At 38.3% G+C, this 17,987-nt stretch overlaps 1 protein-coding gene across 1 annotated transcript in view; it reads right to left on the minus strand.

Annotated features, from left to right (window-relative positions):
• Positions 1 to 1,929: 1,929 nt before the first annotated feature.
• LOC126199249 (leucine--tRNA ligase, cytoplasmic) overlaps positions 1,930 to 17,987 on the minus strand; it is a 168,122-nt gene continuing 152,064 nt past the window's right edge. The window contains exons 13-19 of the mRNA XM_049936044.1: positions 14,490 to 14,628; positions 14,305 to 14,407; positions 13,987 to 14,221; positions 13,508 to 13,762; positions 9,776 to 9,988; positions 7,982 to 8,210; positions 1,930 to 4,215 (exon numbers count right to left, since the gene is read on the minus strand). Coding sequence (XP_049792001.1) covers positions 3,983 to 4,215; positions 7,982 to 8,210; positions 9,776 to 9,988; positions 13,508 to 13,762; positions 13,987 to 14,221; positions 14,305 to 14,407; positions 14,490 to 14,628 — 1,407 coding nt within the window. The 3' untranslated portion in view covers positions 1,930 to 3,982. The remainder of the gene's footprint in view (positions 4,216 to 7,981; positions 8,211 to 9,775; positions 9,989 to 13,507; positions 13,763 to 13,986; positions 14,222 to 14,304; positions 14,408 to 14,489; positions 14,629 to 17,987) is intronic.

Consider the following 17,987-nt stretch of genomic DNA (forward strand, 5'->3'; position numbering starts at 1 on the left):
CCGTTAAAATTCAAGTCCCAGCACATGTGGCCAGACAGCGTTCCTCTCTCCCGCCACCAATACTCTATTATCCCTTCCCCTTCCCCACCCTCTCCAGACTGCTGCTTCCATCCCACCTGAAAGTTGTATTCTGGCCCTAGCTCCCAGAGTTGGCAGTCGTGTGTGTGTGTGTGTGTGTGTGTGTGTGTGTGAGCACGCGTGCATGCGCTTGTGTGTATGAATGGTGTGTTTCTCATTTGCTGATGAAGGATATGGCCAAAAGCTTTGCGTATCTTTTAATTGTGCCTGTCCACAACTTAAAATGTCATCTTTTCATAATATTGTTATTATTCCATCTTGGATTTTCCACTGCTTAACGAGTAGTTTAGAGGAACAAGAATGAGGAATGAAATTGGCTGTGGCCTTTTTTAAGGAACAATTCCTGCCAGTATTCCACTAAAGTGATGTATACAGAAACTACATGAAACCATTGTTAAGGATGCTTAATGGAGGTTCCAGTGCCTGAACCATGCCTTTTCCTGGATATATAATGTTCATATTCTAAATGGGAACTACTTACTATTTTCTTGGAAAGAAGATAATTGTTTGACATCCTGACAACAGTGAGATCATTAGAGACAGAGTACATGTTTTCATTGGACAAGAATGGAGTGTGAAAAATCAGCCTTCTTTTTTCGAGCAAACCATGCAAAACCTAAATCTGGATAGCAAGCCAGGAATTTGAACCCCTCTCCTTTCAACTATGAGTCTATCGATTCAGACGTTGTACCATTTTTCTGAATATGTCATCTTGGAGTTCCAGCAACCAAGCACAGCTCCAGACTCTATTGTCAAAGCTACTTCTTCAAAATCAGTTCTTTCAATAATTTTTAATATTCATTTCCTCCTTACATTCCTCCAGAATATCAGTTCCAAATAATTTTTTTTTTCCCCTGTTCACTAAAAAAAAAATTCCCCAGACTATTATCATGCTTCCTTTGATATAAGGGTCTACCAGTGCGACTAAGTTATGCAGAACTGTATCATGAAGAAGTCATGTCTGTGTCTATTTAACCACACAGTTAATGACACAAATTGGAAAGAATCAGTTAACAGCAGATAGCTGCTAGAAGATTTTTACACTGACGAGCCAAAGAAACTGGTACACCTGCCTAATATTGTTTAGGGCCCCTGAGAGCACAAAGAAGTGCCGCAACATGACATGGCATTGACTTGACTAATGTCTGAAGTAGTGCTGGAAGGAACTGACACCATGAATCCTGCAGGGCTGTCCAAAAATCCATAAGAGTATGAGGGGATGGAGATCTCTCAATTTGAAACAAGACTCGTCCAGCCAGGCAATGTGTTTCCACTCAACAGTCCAATGTCTGCATTGTTGGGCCCAGGCGAGGCATAAAGCTTTGTGCTGTGCAGCCAACAAGGGTACACGAATGGGCCTTTGGCACCGAAAGCCCATATCTATGGTGTCTACTTGAATGGTTTGCATGCTGACACTTGTTGATGGCGCAGCATTGAAATCAGCAGCAATTTGCAGAAAGGTTGCCCTCCCTTCATGTTGAACAATTATTTTCAGTCGTCATTGGTATCGTTCTTGCAGCAAACTCACTTAAATCTTGATAACCTGCCATTGTAACAGCAGTAACTGATCTAACAACAGCACCAGAGACTTGTAGTCTTACATAGGCATTGCCGACCGCAGCAGCATATTCTGCCTGTTTACATATCTCTGTATTTCAATACCCATGCCTATACCAGTGTCTGTGGCACTTCAGAGTAATATTCATATCGACTGAAGTTCTTTAAACCTTTTTACCCTACAGAGTCTTCCAACATAGAAGCACTGTCATGTGTATCAAAATAACACACATTTCCTCATAATGAAAATATTTTATTGGAGAATATATAAATAAGGAAATAAGTAAGTACACATTTCCTCATAGCGAAAATATTTTATTGGAAAATATATAAATAAAAGGTGCACACTTGTTCAATAAATATTAAATTAATAATTTATAAATTTATAAAACAAAGATGTAAGGTAACAACCATCAGGAAAAACAGGATTGAACCCAAAGAGAGAGTGTGTGTGTGTGTGTGTGTGTGTGTGTGTGTGTGTGTGTGTGTGTCATATAGGTAACAAAGTTTGCAAGAAATACACACAAGTTCAGTGAGCTATTAAATTTAAACCTGCTGCCAGCCGGATTACAGTGTGGATCTTAAACACTGAAGCGACAAATTCCTACTTACCCCAAAGGGCAGGCACTGAGTAGCAAAATGAAAAGAGTGCCACAAATATTTCAGCTTATGGACAAAGTGCTTCATCAGCAGTAGAAAAGTCATGCACAAGCATAACTGTTACTCACTTGGCCAGTCTCTGGACACTAAGGCCCAAGGACATCTGGGTCTCCAGAGACTGACCATGTGTCGTGTGTCTGTTCCTGTCTATAACTCGATGCCTCTTCTACTGAGTGAGTAGCAATATCTCCGTACAGTAGCGCTGTTTTCCATCGTACTTTCCATTGTTTGAAATTCTTATACTTATAAATAAAATGATATTTTAAGAATTCTTTGATGCTATTGTAGAAAATATGAGAAAAAAAGATTAATGAGAAAATCTGTTACTAAGTTTGAAATTTGAAACAAAAATACGCCACTAACCATGAAACATACCATTCTTATTGAATGGTAGAATTTGAAGTTTGGAGCTCTTCGAGGTAATTTGTTGCTGTCAGTTGTAACATTGAGGCAAATGTCTCGTTTACTCAGAAGATTGGTATCTCATGTAGAACATTAAATAAAAACAATAGTACTTTCAAGGAATAGCTTACCATTACTTTTGTACACAAACATGTCCAGCTTAAAAGAGCAGTCAATTTAAGAAACTGTACTTTATTGTACACTCACACCTGCATTTGAAGTTGTTTTTTTAGTTTTATACAACTAGACTGGTCTGACTGTACAGAATATTGAGTCAACCTACAAGGTATGTAATTTCAAAATGACACATATTTCCAAATTAAAGCCAGGATGTAAAATTATGTGAAAACATTAACATTCTTCGTGGAACCAGAAAAATCTGAATGAGCACAAGTCTCCTCACAGTAGACTGAGACCATGTAATAAAATGTTACTTACAATGCAGGATGGTATCACAGATGCAACATGCTCATAAAACAATGATAACAACCGTTGAACTGTTTTTCAGCCACTGCCATTTTCTTCAGTTTTTATTCTATTTTGACACTTAACTCAAATTTGAATAGTTTTCACTTTATACCTGCTTCACACACATTAGCTTCATTACACAAAACAAAATATTGCAGTGAAAACAGTAAATATATTTAAAGCAGGACAGAATGAAAGTAATGAACTGCCAGATTAAAGAAACCCGCATGCATTATTCAATGAAGATTAATCCATTTGTTACTATGGGAAACTAGGTCTCTGAAGCACCTGTTAACAAAAAATAAAGTAATGTGGAGTAAAGAACATAATGTGTATCAGGCTTGCTACAAAACCAGACCTATTCAAATTTGAAGAACAATATGAAATTCAACAGGAAGAAGAGCGAGAATCGTGTGTACATTTTAGGCAGTCATATCTACCCCATCAGCAAGTCAGGCATACTTTGTTACTAGGTTACTACTTTATATTTAAGTACACATGCCTCTCTCAAGTTCCCTTCATTAGATGTTGCAAGATCCGATACAAACAATGCCACAACTCTTAAAAATATCATTCCACTGTGGTACTGAGATGATCTAGTGTACTTATTACATAACGAATCACATCATATCCATCTTTCATTTACCTAAGAAAATATATTCCTTTTTCCAACCTGTTGTCCTGCCTAAAATAGCCATTAAACTATGCACATATTACAAAATACTGCAAGTTCCATTTCAGTTATTAATGGAGATTGATCATGCACTGATGAACGAGATTGATCATGCACCGATGAACTAATACATGACAACAGTCACTATGCATTATCACTCTTAGATTCTGCTGATGAAATTATATATAAAATGTTTGTTCCAATGTGCTGTCGTGTGCCATTGCACTCAAGTTCAATTCCAGGTTTATCTGTATTCACATGGAGTGTTCCCTCAAGGCTTATGCGTACAGCATGTTGAGTCTCTTTACCAGCTACAGGCACTTTACGGGGACCCAATTCAGGATCTTTATAAAACCACAACTGAATACATGATGTATCTGAAACCAAACAGCACAAATAATTACAAATCAAACAAATGGACCTATGAACACAACAAAACTTATTTTTTAAATGATGCAACTGTTTGTATGTAAATGTGTAATTAGTTGTCTCAGCATAGTGACTTCACTGGCATGTATGATGTGCTCAACGAAGTATCCCATTAGTGCATAGTGTTAACTGCATTAGCTTCTAAAAAAAATTTGTTAGTTATGTAATGAGGTTCTTGGAGATTACACTGAATTAATGGATGACTTATACATGTTGCTATGTCAAACACAGAGCCACAAACATTTTAGTGACTCACTGGCTGAGAAGGACTCACTTAGTCTTTTTTCTGTTTGTTTTCCGAATTGGAGAAAAATATGCAATTAATTATCTTATCTGTTAGCAACTAACTTTTTCTACATATACTGTTATACATTACATTTGGTTGTTTACTTTTGGGTGCACTGAGGAAAAAGCTTTGTGGTTGTCAAATACACGAATATGCTTTTTATAATAGTCCATGGGAGAACATCTAAAATTAACTCTGCAGCATTAGAATATTTGTTCTTGTGCTTTCTAATTATATGGTATGCTAATTTTACCACAAATTTGAGTCTTTAAAAGCTGAATGGTGAGTTAGTTGAAATGAATGGAATTTGCGGTATAATACTGACTTGCCTTTCCCCCATTATCATATTCCGTATTTGCCAATTTCTTGGCTGAACTGTTATTTTTTAGTTGCTGAAACTGCCAACCCACACAATAGTTTCTCTCTATAAGTGGATACACTTTACTGATCGGTTGTTCATCTGTCTTTACTACATTGCACAACTCTGGTTATGAGGAGTGCAGATCATAGTGATATCAGCCACTGTATTCTAAAACATTAACATTCAAAAACATTATAAAATAATATGAATCTTTTCCCCTGAAAAATACATTGGTGGAAAATGGACAGAAGACGTCTTGGCAACCACTTCAAACATTCTTATCTCCACAACTTCAACAGTACACAATGAGGGGACTAAGGGTGGCATCAAAGAGAAAAACCAGCGATTGATGGCATTTGGTTGTTTTCAAAGTATCACCAACTTCACCCACAAACACAACAAAATACAAACTTTTTAATCTGAATGCTTTGTTGATTTTCATTATTTCAGAGGAGTTGTCAAAGCGATCTTACAGTGTACATAGATTTTATTACATACTTCAAAATATTGCAGAACTCCTGACTACTGTAAGCTGCTTTAACTTTTAATGTGGTATCATGTGAATGTGTCCAAAAGGTGTGAAAGTACAATGTAAAATTTGTAACCTTCATACTGTTACGTAAAATAACATTACACATTTTGTTTGAATGGTCAGGCAGTGAACTTCTAATAGATTTTAACAATGGACCTCAGAACTAACTGTTCTCATTGGCTGGCTAAGATGAAATGACCAGGCTGAATTTCACCTGCACTAATAATATATGCAAGGGTTTCATAATTCCACAGATGAATGATGACCATCTTTATAACTGTTGAGGTGATATTGCTGTACGATTGTCACTGCTATCAACAAGCACCAATCAGAACTGTATCTGTGCGAACTATCCACCAATGTTACAGTTTCATTAACTTTATTTCTGCAAGATCAGTTTTTAATTCTTCCTAGTAACTGCCCTGTTCTGTGCTTTGCTGAATTTCTACATTTAAAGATTGAGATTTCATAAAGATTTAATAGCTCATCCTCAAACCAGAGTTTGGTTTGAACACCACAGCGCATTACAAGGCACAGTCCTAGTGAAGATGGCATTCCCTTAGCTTCCTCTGACTTATCCAGTCAGTTACAGGGAGATCTACAGTTCAATGTGCACTCCAAACCAATGTGCTGCTAGTCGTTTTACATATACTGCTGAAAGAAGTGATAAATGACATAAAAAAATCTTAAGATTGATTGACAAGTGAACCCTGCACCTTTCAATTGGCAGTCTGACACACAGTTGGTCACCAAGCCTCACAAAATCGATAATGCTACTTTGCTTCTTCTGTAGCAGAAAGAAATGTGTTTTAAAACATAATTCTCATGGTCTCTGCCTTTTGTAGGCTTCCAAATTTTTATATTGATCTAAAATGCCACAATGCACAAAAGAAGCTGTTTAATTAAACTTTACTTGGACTTATTTGATATTAAACATTACTGAAATATATATAATTATGCACAAATGCAGAAATGAAGGCACAAGTGAATAAGTCATATTACACCCACCTCTCCTCCTGCCCCCTTGTGCACCCGCCAGCTTTATGTTCCACAGCTTACCTGCATTGTGCACTGCAATGTTGCACTGTATTGGGATTGTTTTCTGTCGTACTGTTGAATACAGAACTGTTAGTGCGGTTAATTTAGCAGACTTCAGCTTAGGTCAAAACAAGGGATGAGATGGGAGGGGGGGGGGGGGGAGGAAATTTAAGATTTATTTGATTATCAGTGCCACTGGAGCAGTATATTACAAATTATCTCATCTGTAGCAGTCTGATTTGATAAACAGATTATGCAAAGCACAGTGAGCACTGTGATTTTTATAAATAAAATACTGATTACTAACCACAAATACTATTAGGGATTATATATCACCATAAAAGTTTTAAAATCCCAGTGTCACAGAAGCAGCTTCTACAAGATGTTTGGTTACAGACTTCACACAATACTCTTACTACATGATTTTGTAGAGGACATAGTATTTTTACCTTAGCTGCATTACCCTAGAAGATTATGTCATAGGGCAATCTTGAGTGGAAGTATAATAGTTGTCCACATATTGGTCAATACAACAAGGCCTGTAAATGCAAATCTGATAGAATTCGACTTTTTTGGTTAACTTATCCATGTTCTGATCCCACTTCAGTTCATTAATCATTTGGATACTGAGGAATTTCCCTCATGGAGCCTCATCTAGTGTGTGCCCATTGATCTCTACTTCTGGTACCTGCGAGTCATTCTGATTTGTTTGGAATTGCATAAAATGAATGTTTCTAAGATTAAGAGATAAGCTATTTGCTGTGAACTAGTTGTAAGTCTGTTCCATTATTCCATTGGCTCTGCATGGTATGGATGTGTAACTCTCTATAGTATATTTTTGTCAACAGCAAAAATCCTGCTTTCTGAAAATGTCCTCCAATGCCCCTATTAATTCATTTTTGATATTGCCAGCCATATTATAAGTATACAAAACAGTCAATTTTCTTTTACACAACATACCCTTACATCAGGAATGGCATAATGGTTCCGTGATTAGCTGCTCTTTTTGTGTGTGTAAACATATCCACAGAAGTTTGTTGATACTTTTAAGCAGCATCATCTTCCCTTAAGATGTCTGCTGTTTTCTTTGATTTTCTTAAGTGCACTATATGTCTACATCTGCTTGCGGCTCTTCCTTTGTCATATCTGTTCTTTTAAATAACATAATTCAAACCTATTTTTTTCATTATGAAGGACGCGCAAATCTAAAGACTCTTCAATGTTTCTACCTTTTTGTACAATCTACATTCCCAGAAGAGCAACCACAACTGGTCAAGTGAAACCGAAAGCAATGCATAACAGTCCTACCAAAAAATTTACAAAGTGTAAAATTTGAGCAACAAAACATGCCACTTGTGCTTGGTAATAAACTGTATTTTACATCACAATGCATTAACATCTGGAGGAGCACGTAAAACACAATGTACTAACCAAGCACCCATAAAAGCATGCATTCATATTAACTTTCCATTCCAAAATTATGAATATGAAACTAACCTTTAATATTTCCATTGCACTGCATCAGTTGCTTCAGAATTGTAGACACTGTGTCACCATTGTAAACAATTATACGTTGAGTGAAGTGTCCACTGCATGGTTGTGGATTCACTAAGGTTAATTCCACTCCCTGCTGAGCACTGAATGTCATGAAAGGAAAACCAGGCCTGCAGTCCTGTGCAACATTTTCAGGTGCCTCATCTGTATAATGGACTTCTATGTCTTTTATCTGAAAGAAAAGAAGTGCAATTCCAAGTAAATACACTTAGTTCTAGCAAACACAGTTTATCCTTAATATTCTAAATAAAATTTAGAATAGATAGCGTATGGGAGTCACTAATTAGTAACATAACAAACATTAAAATACCTGACACCACCGAATTATTCACCACACACACACACACACACACACACACACACACACACACACACACACACACTATAATGAGTCTAAATGTAATCACCACTACTCAATGCAAGATTGAATGCCACTTGGTGGCACTGTGTGCTCATGATGCAGCAAGGAAAGTGTATATACAAAGCAGCAACCAATTGTGATTCATTCTGGTGATAATATAGGCTACAAGTGGGGAAAACTATTGACATAAGCAACTTTGACAAAGAGCAGACTGTTATGGCCCAGGGTCTCTGAACAAGCTTTTCGGAAATGGCAACGCTGGCTGGCTGTTCACATGCTGCTGTTGTCAGCATCTATGGAAAGTGACTGAAGGATGGTGAAACCATGAGTAGGAAATAAGGTATTGGGAATGAACATAGAGATCAGAAATTTGCACACACTGTAAAGCAGCTATCTGTGGCAGATTTGATGACAGAGTAAAATCCTGTTGAGGTACAACTGTTTCAGAGTACACCATTCAGCGTGTGTTGTTGAACAAGCGCTTCCATGGGCGACGATCCCTCTCGTGTTCCCGTGGTGACCGTGCAACACTGTCAACTACGACTGCGGTGGGCACAGGAGCATCGAGACTAGGCCATGGATCAATGGTCATATGTTGCATGGGTGGATGAATCGTGCGTGCGTCTTGTTACACGTGGTTGATAGTTGTGTGGATACATCATCATCATTCAGGCAAAAGACTGCTTAAAACATGCACTGTCCTGACAGCTGTGGACTAAGTGAACATTACTGTGGACCACTTGCATCCCTTCATGCGTGATGTCTTCCCCTACAGTGATAGCATTTTCAAGCAGGACAAGCGACCATGTCACAAGGCCAGAAATCACACTAAAGTGGTATAAGAACACAATATTTAACTCCTTCTGATGTTTTGGTAACAAAAATCGCCTGATCTGAACCCGATGGAAACCATCTGGGATACGAAAATCTCTTTAACAATTGGCACACCAACAAGCAACATGGATCATATTGTACCACTGGGCATATTCATTACTATCACATCGGATCACAATGATAACATTCCAGCAGTCATCAAATATGCAACAGCAGTATACTTATTACTACATATTAAACTTGCATTCCAAAATGCAAGAATGACAGAAACGGATGTGACACTACTGGCTGTCATACCATGGGTACATTTCTGTTTGATTCTGACAATCTCCCTACCAGATGTCTTCATACATGTGTGCTTGTGTAGTGGTTCCAAATCAGATATGCCCCGTAAGCTCGAGTATTCTACCCTTCCCCTCCTCCTCACACTAATAAAACTTTTAATTCTAAGGCAGAAGTTATAAACACTGCTAATACAGTAAAACATTTATGTTTACACTATTATGGAAAGTACTGAAAAATTCCAATTAACAATGTCTTACATCAAGTGTATTCTTTAGATATACTAGATTCTTCGTAAGAACTTCCTTCTCATCAAAGTCCACAGAAAGGTTCAGGGCATCAGCTCCAAGTGTTTCCACCTTTTCCCGAGTTGCCTGGACAAATGGCATCAGCTTCTTGGCGTACTTCTTCAACTCAGGAATTGCATTTAGTTCTGCTGAGAGAACTCTGTTGTCTGGCAGTTTTCCATTTGCCTGTTAAATCAGATAAAACAATGACAGCTGTTCCAAATAAGAAAAAAGAAAATGGTATGGCATACTTATGACAACAGAAAAGAAAACAAGGACACAATTAATTGCAACAAACATTTAAGAGAATGATTCAGCTCCACATTTATAATGTTAACCACCTTAAAATCAAATCAGATCATATTAAAATCAGCACTTTTGGGAGTAAAAGCTTCCAATTTCAGGCAAAAGGTGGAAGGTGGATGTTCTGAAATAAGTTGAATTCTTCAAGGTTACTTGGATCACTTCAAAGAATCATGAAATTAAGGAAATCACAATGAGGTTGAACTTTTCACCCTTTCTCCCTCCACCCCTTCTTCTTTAGCAATTATAAGACGACAAAAATATCTCCCCCCCCCCCCCCCCCTCACACACACACACACACACACACACACACACACAAAATTACTCCACCTATTGAAAATTTCAGATGATGTTGCTTGAAGGTAGTGTGCGGCTCACTCTCATTTGTAACAATGAAAATAATAAATTTTTGAAAATATGATGTAACTGGATAGATAAAAAAATATACTCACCAAGTGGCAGCAGGATAAAATACACGTAAAGGTTAAGTAAATATGCAAGCTCTTGGAACCAGTGGCTCCTTCTTCTGGCAGTAGGGTTGAAGGGGAAGGAAAAGAACTGGCGAGGTTTAGGAAATGGGGAGAGTTCGGACCTCGAGTCAGGTTAAATGTACTGGACAAGGTGAGAAGGAAAGATTGCACATTTACTCAACCTTTATATACATCTTTTCCTGCCACTGCTTGGTTAGCAGATTTTTTATCTGTACAATTACATTTCACTATCATTTATGGTTGATGAAATAAGTAATATCAGAATGTCTCTGAGCTTGGACATAACAGTTTGAAAGAGTTATAGTTCTCAGATATTTTACCATGCAAGACAAATTTTAAAAAAATTCCACTAGCTGGCATGATACAACAGTCAACTCAGATAACTGTTACAGATTAGTTGCCCCGCATACTGCATTCATCAAACCTAAAACAGAACACTTCACAGTCTCATCATCTGCAACAAGGTCATAACAGATCACATTTCCGAAACCCCCTTCCTCATCCTCTTCTTGGTCAAGCAAATCCTTTCAACTGCAGCTGTTTTTGCATTTACATTCTAACTGAATAATTTATTTTCTGTAGAAACAATACACTCATTAACATGAATCATGTGCAGTGATTTCAGCTGCATGGTAACATGTTTGCCTACCATGCAGCAGGCCCAGGTTCAATTCCTGGCCACGTCCAAGATTTCCTCTGCCCTTGGACTGAGTGTTGTGATATCACCACCACCACCACCACCACCACCAACACCGACATACAAGTCGTCCAATGTTGCGTCACCTGAAATAAGATTTGCAACCTGGTGGCCAAACTTTCCAATATGGAGCCTCCTGGCCAATAATGCCACACGTCATTTCATTTCACTTCATTTCAGTAATGCTGATATGGAAAAATTTAGCGCCTGCTATTAACTGTCAGAAAAGAGAATCTGGGATTTTAGGACATCAAAGAAAGGTTATTAGAAAGTTGGACACAAGGAGAAGATATCTAGAATATAAGCACTGATGAGACAAGGAGGGAGTAACAACAGCAGTAAAGAAAAAGGAAGAAACAACAGATTCCCTGCTCGAAGAACACCATAAAAAAAGAGACACAATAACAGGAAACAAATATGACTGAACAGAAAGTCTATGACAAAATTTAAGTGAAAAGGAGGCTGACAAAAGCAGAAGAGTTTGGTATAAGTTGCAGTTATGTAGTGTTCAATGGTCTCTGATATCTTTGTGTGTTGCTCGGTGCTTGAACAAATGCATTTCAGTTCCCAAATCTAAAGGTGTCCATCACTCATCTTTATTCTCACCTCTAATGCTGCTTTGAACACAAGAAAAATGCTGAGAGGTGCAGTGGTTCAGATCATAAACTATATGTTGTCCTACATTTGGGTGAGCAGTCCATTCACAGACGAAGAGAGCAAGAGTGTGTTGCTCTCAATAGGACCCCATGTTTTACACAGCATTGAAACATTCATTTCATTCAGCCTTTGTGCTGAGGGCTCCTTACGATTTGGTGGGAAATCTGATTGTGAATAAAACTATAGCTTGATTAAAATAACTTTGTGACTGAACAGTTTAAGGAGTTAAGAGATGGAGTAAGCCTCCATCAAATCAACACTGTTGAAGCACATGTACTCACTGTGACATGAAAGGTTGAGAATAAGAGTGTTAGTATTCTGCATGTAATGCTGCTTCTCCCTGTGCTCTTAGTTCCCAATCATAAAATTATTTCAATTAAAGATGTAGTGAACTAATTGGGAGAAGTGAAGGCAGTGGGGAGGTTGGTTGTCTGTTTAGTAGAAACAGGAAGGAGGAGTGAAACTGGCAGAAAAATTAAGGATTTCACTTGGAAATGATGGCAACTGTCAATATCCAGGAACAGTTGTTTACCATGCACTTTTGTACAGAGCTGTATGGAAGAAACAATTAAATCTCAATACAAAAATTATGATTAACTGTCTAGCTTTTCCCAAAGTACAAATGCCTCTTAGCCCTTGGATTCTCTCTCTCTTCCTCTTTTAATAGATGAAGAAATAACTCAGCTTTATCTTTTTTGATGGTTTCATGTTTGATTCACTGTTACGCATATATTACTTCACTTTACGTCCTGTTGTTATTGCTCAACACAATAGCAGAATAAACTCATAAGAACAACAGTTATCACATCTAAGATAGAAAAATTTCATGTTTCAAGAATAAACTTTAGCATTTGATCTAACATTATAGGCCAAGGATTTAATGGTGTGCATGATATCAGTTCTTTAAGGAATAGTCATAGTCCTGCTTTATTCACTGAACACCTTTCACTCATTTCTTTGTATTTATTTATTTGCAATTAACTGCTATTATTACACTTTAAGTTAAAAGTGCTACATCTCTATCATCCGACAACAAGTTTAATACCCTGTTACGTTCACCAATTCCTCCGGTAACAGGTAAAAGGCGTCAGCAGGCTGTCACATGGACCTAGCCATTGACATCACACCAGAGATAAAACTGGGCTACTGTGAGACAACAAGAGCCTTCAAGTTGTGCTGTGCTAAAATCTGTACCCCACTTACAACATACTTTCATGTTATAGCTGTTTACTGGATTTCAACTTTACTATTTTTTTGCATGGTTGTAACATGGATTATTGACGGATTTGCTTGGCTCTGGACTATTTGGATTACTCTCTTGGTGTGTTCTACAATTTACAATGGCTTGGTGCAGCCTGGAATTGTGAACTATCAAGTGGTTACAGTGTATATTCATTTTTTGCGTAGTAAGAAGTGTATTGTACCACAGCAGATGTAGATATGTAGATGTATATAAAGTATGTATGTAGGTATGTTCATGTATATAAAGAGCACTGAAATATCAATATTTCAGAGCTCCTGAAGAAAAAATGAGTAGGAGCATTCTTTGCTACTTACCAACAAGAAATTTTTCATGTGTGTCAGAACTGTACACTGCCATGGTGGAAACGTTTTTGCAACCCAAATAGTGGCATTGGTAGGCTTCACTGGTGCAACGGTGTTTTCACCTTTACGAGCTTTCCGTGGCTGAAGGTGATTCTTTAAGTATACTCTGAAAGCATGTGCAGCTTCCATGAGATAAGCAGATGACTTGACCAATATGTAATCAACAGGACCTGCCACTGGCCACTGGGCCTTGACTATGCTTTCCTTCTAAAGAAATGGAAAAGAACAGAACATTACACTGCATATTATTAAAACAACATTTGAGACACTATATGGCACAACCAGTAACATGCAATTTATGCAGAATTGCTGTATCTGTAGCAAATGCACACAATAACTCCAGAAGAATAAGTTAAGATCACTTCTTTCCGCAGGACAAAGATTTTTAACAGTAATTTACAATGTGTCCTTCAACTTAAGAGCTTGCTTACTTTGCCAAGAAGAGACCAAACATGTTCTGCAACATGAGGACATATAGGTGACAGAAGTAATGCTTGAATTTCCAAAAACTGCCGGATGAGACCACGATGCATTCCTTCCATCACAGTGAGTTCTCGGTACTTATCACGAACTGCTTGTAGCTCAAAGAAACCTGTTCTTAGAGCTTCCTTGAAAAGCAGTCTATTATAATTGTTTTCTGTCTCCTTTATTTTGAGATTCATCTCGCTGAAACAATATTCAGCATATCAAAAATCTATATTGCAGCACCATAATTACACAGAATGATAGTTCCCCCAATTATTATTTACCTGAGAAATACTTGATCATTGAAGCTATCTGGTTCACCATCTCTCAGTTCTGCTTTCAGCATTTCTTTTGTCCACTCAATGAATGTATAAAGACGGAGAATACCTGTCAACACAGTAGAATAAATTTAAACACAACTATTGACATCTTATTCACTGTTCAGATAATAGATGTTTTAATGAGATACCTGCATCAGCCATATTTTCTACAAAATTTGCATCCTCAAGTGAATCTCCAGCATCAGCCAGTGTTAGACGCATTCCGTCAGCACTGAATTTCTCCACGGCTTCCGAAAGTGTCAGAAAATTACCCTCAGATTTTGACATCTGCAGAATAAGCAATACAGAAGTCCCAGCACAATATTATGACTTCCATTTGCAGATAAAGACAGAAAAATTGTACATTATACATATATGTAAACTACGCTTTAGAACAAGATCCATTTGCACAAGACATGTATAGTACTTATCATTCACAGATAAGTGAATAATATATCAAGAGCTGTGCAGTGACTGAAAATTTCAATTTCCCGATACCAAACAACGGAAAATCCAGGATGGAATGTAACAATATTATGAGAAGGGAAGTTGCCACTCACCATACAGTGGAGATTCTGAGTTGCAGATAGGCACAACAAAAAGACTCGCAATTAAAGCTTTCGGCCATTAAGGCCTTCCCTCCTGGCCTCAACCTTTGTTAGTAACTGTCATCACCCATCCAGCCCCTTCCCTGTTCCCATTCCAGCACTACACAGCCGTCATTCCACCACCACGCCCAGTCTTTTTATACCTCTCCTTTCCACCTCTTCCCTGCCCTCCATCTAAGCTGCAGCACTTCATTGTCCACCATACTATTCCTCCCCCTCCCTTCCCCAGCTTCCTCCTTACCCCCACCCAGTCACCACTCCCATCACGCAAAGGTGCTGCTGCTCGCAGTGTGGTTTCAGTTGGCTGAGACTGCAGTCTTGAGTGTGAGTTGCGTTTGTGTATGCGTGCATGTACGAATGTGAGTGCGCACACACCTGTGCGTTTGTCTATTGTTGATGAAGGCCTTAATGGCCGAAAGCTTTAATTGTGAGAGTCTTTTCATTGTGTCTATCTGTGACACAGCATCTCCGCTATATGGTGAGTAGAGACTTTCCTTCTCATAATATTGTTAATTTCCAAATATATGTATTCTTCCAACATTTTAAACTAAACTGACATGTCACAGTAAAAAATTAGACAGTTTCTTAATTCTTAGTATCTCCTGGCATATTTGTTGACAGAACATTCCACAGATGTAGGTGTATTTATGCTTCAAGGTGCACTGAAAAATTGTCCTCCTGGATGCATAGTGGATATATAACCCACCCATGTCTCAGTGTTCTATACACTGGCGGAGTCAGGGACTGTGTGTCAGCAGTGGCAGTGATGGTGACATAGCTGTAGGTACTTCACCCATCTCAGAACCCATTTCATTGTATTTGCTTAATAGCTCCTTCTTCTCCTTAACCATACTGAGTGTTGGTTCCCAGACAGTCACAGTTTTTCAGTTGGTCCTTGATTCATACTTGGATGGTGTCTTATGATATGGTCCCAATATTGAAAATATAATATAGTTGGAGGGATAAGAAATCTACTCACTAAGTGGCGGCAGGAGAAAACATATAAAAGTTGTGGAAATGTGCAAGCTTTCAGAGTCAATGGCTCCTTCTGGCTGAAGGGCAAGGAAGAATGTGAAGGAAAAGGACTGGCAAGGTTCAGGTAATGGAAAGAGTTATGGATAAATCACCCGCAACCCCAAGTCAGCGGAGACATACCAGACAGGAACAGAAGGAAAGACCAATTTTTGGGGGATGGGATTCGAAAACTTGAGAGCTTAAAGGTGGAAGATAGGGTAGTAAGCAAGACAGAGATTATTGACAAAACACTGAATATGATTTAATAGGAGCAGAAGGCCGAGTGTATTACCCGTGGTAGACAGGCGAGGTGGCGAAAAAATAGTTAAATCAGAAAGTAAAAGACATAGAAAACTAAAATGGAGTGAAGAAATTGAATAGTTATTGAAAAGAAATGCTGAGACTATAGCAATTTACATTAATTTAGGCCAGGTGGGTGGCAAGAATGAAGGACATATTTTAATGCCAGTTCCCACCTGCAGAGTTCTGAAAGACTGATGTCAAGGGGAAGAATTCAGTGGCACATGTGGTGAAACAGGCACTGAGTTCACAACTGTCATGTTGCTTTGGTTTATTATCTGCTCGTAAAATGTAATTTTACAAGCATGGCACAATTTTTTTCCAGTTACAAACATTTTACAATACCCTACAGTTCCTGTACTTTTTTCTACAAATGGATTGTTTCATGTATATGGGGAATGTTGGTATAAGTGGAGGTGGAATCAATGATGACAAGCAAGGATTGTGGTAGAAGTGGAATGTGCACAGATTCAGACTGTCTGGGAAATGGTTGGTATCTTAAGTACAGAGGGGAGTCTTTGTGCTATTGGTTGCAGGTACTGATAAACTGTTGTTGTTGTTGTGGTCTTCAGTCCCGAGACTGGTTTGATGCAGCTCTCCATGCTACTCTATCATGTGCAAGCTTCTTCATCTCCCAGTACCTACTGCAACCTACATCCTTCTGAATCTGCTTAGTGTATTGATCTCTTGGTCTCCCTCTACGATTTTTACCCTCCACGCTGCCCTCCAATGCTAAATTTGTGATCCCTTGATGCCTCAAAACATGTCCTATCAACCGATCCCCTCTTCTAGTCAAGTTGCGCCACAAACTTCGCTTCTCCCCAATCCTATTCAATACCTCCTCATTAGTTACGTGATCTACCCACCTTATCTTCAGCATTCTTCTGTAGCACCACATTTCGAAAGCTTCTATTCTCTTCTTGTCCAAACTGGTTATCGTCCATGTTTCACTTCCATACATGGCTACACTCCATACAAATACTTTCAGAAACGACTTCTTCACACTTAAATCTATACTCAATGTTAACAAATTTCTCTTCTTCAGAAACGATTTCCTTGCCATTGCCAGTCTACATTTTATATCCTCTCTACTTCGACCATCATCAGTTATTTTGCTCCCTAAATAGCAAAACTCCTTTACTACTCTAAGTGTCTCATTTCCTAATCTAATCCCCTCAGCATCACCCGATTTAATTTGACTACATTCCATTATCCTCGTTTTGCTTTTGTTGATGTTCATCTTATATCCTCCTATCAAGACACTATCCATTCCGTTCAACTGCTCTTCCAAGTCCTTTGCTGTCTCTGACAGAATTACAATGTCATCGGCAAACCTCAAAGTTTTTACTTCTTCTCCATGAATTTTAATACCTACTCCGAATTTTTCTTTTGTTTCCTTTACTGCTTGCTCAATATACAGATTGAATAACATCGGGGAGAGGCTACAACCCTGTCTCACTCCTTTCCCAACCACTGCTTCCCTTTCATGCCCCTCGACTCTTATAACCGCCATCTGGTTTCTGTACAAATTGTAAATAGCCTTTCGCTCCCTGTATTTTACCCCTGCCACCTTCAGAATTTGAAAGAGAGTATTCCAGTTAACGTTGTCAAAAGCTTTCTCTAAGTCTACAAATGCTAGAAACGTAGGTTTGCCTTTTCTTAATCTTTCTTCTAAGATAAGTCGTAAGGTTAGTATTGCCTCACGTGTTCCAACATTTCTACGGA

The sequence above is a fragment of the Schistocerca nitens genome, chromosome 8 (assembly GCF_023898315.1).
Source record: "Schistocerca nitens isolate TAMUIC-IGC-003100 chromosome 8, iqSchNite1.1, whole genome shotgun sequence".
In the NCBI taxonomy this organism is placed as follows: domain Eukaryota; kingdom Metazoa; phylum Arthropoda; class Insecta; order Orthoptera; family Acrididae; genus Schistocerca; species Schistocerca nitens.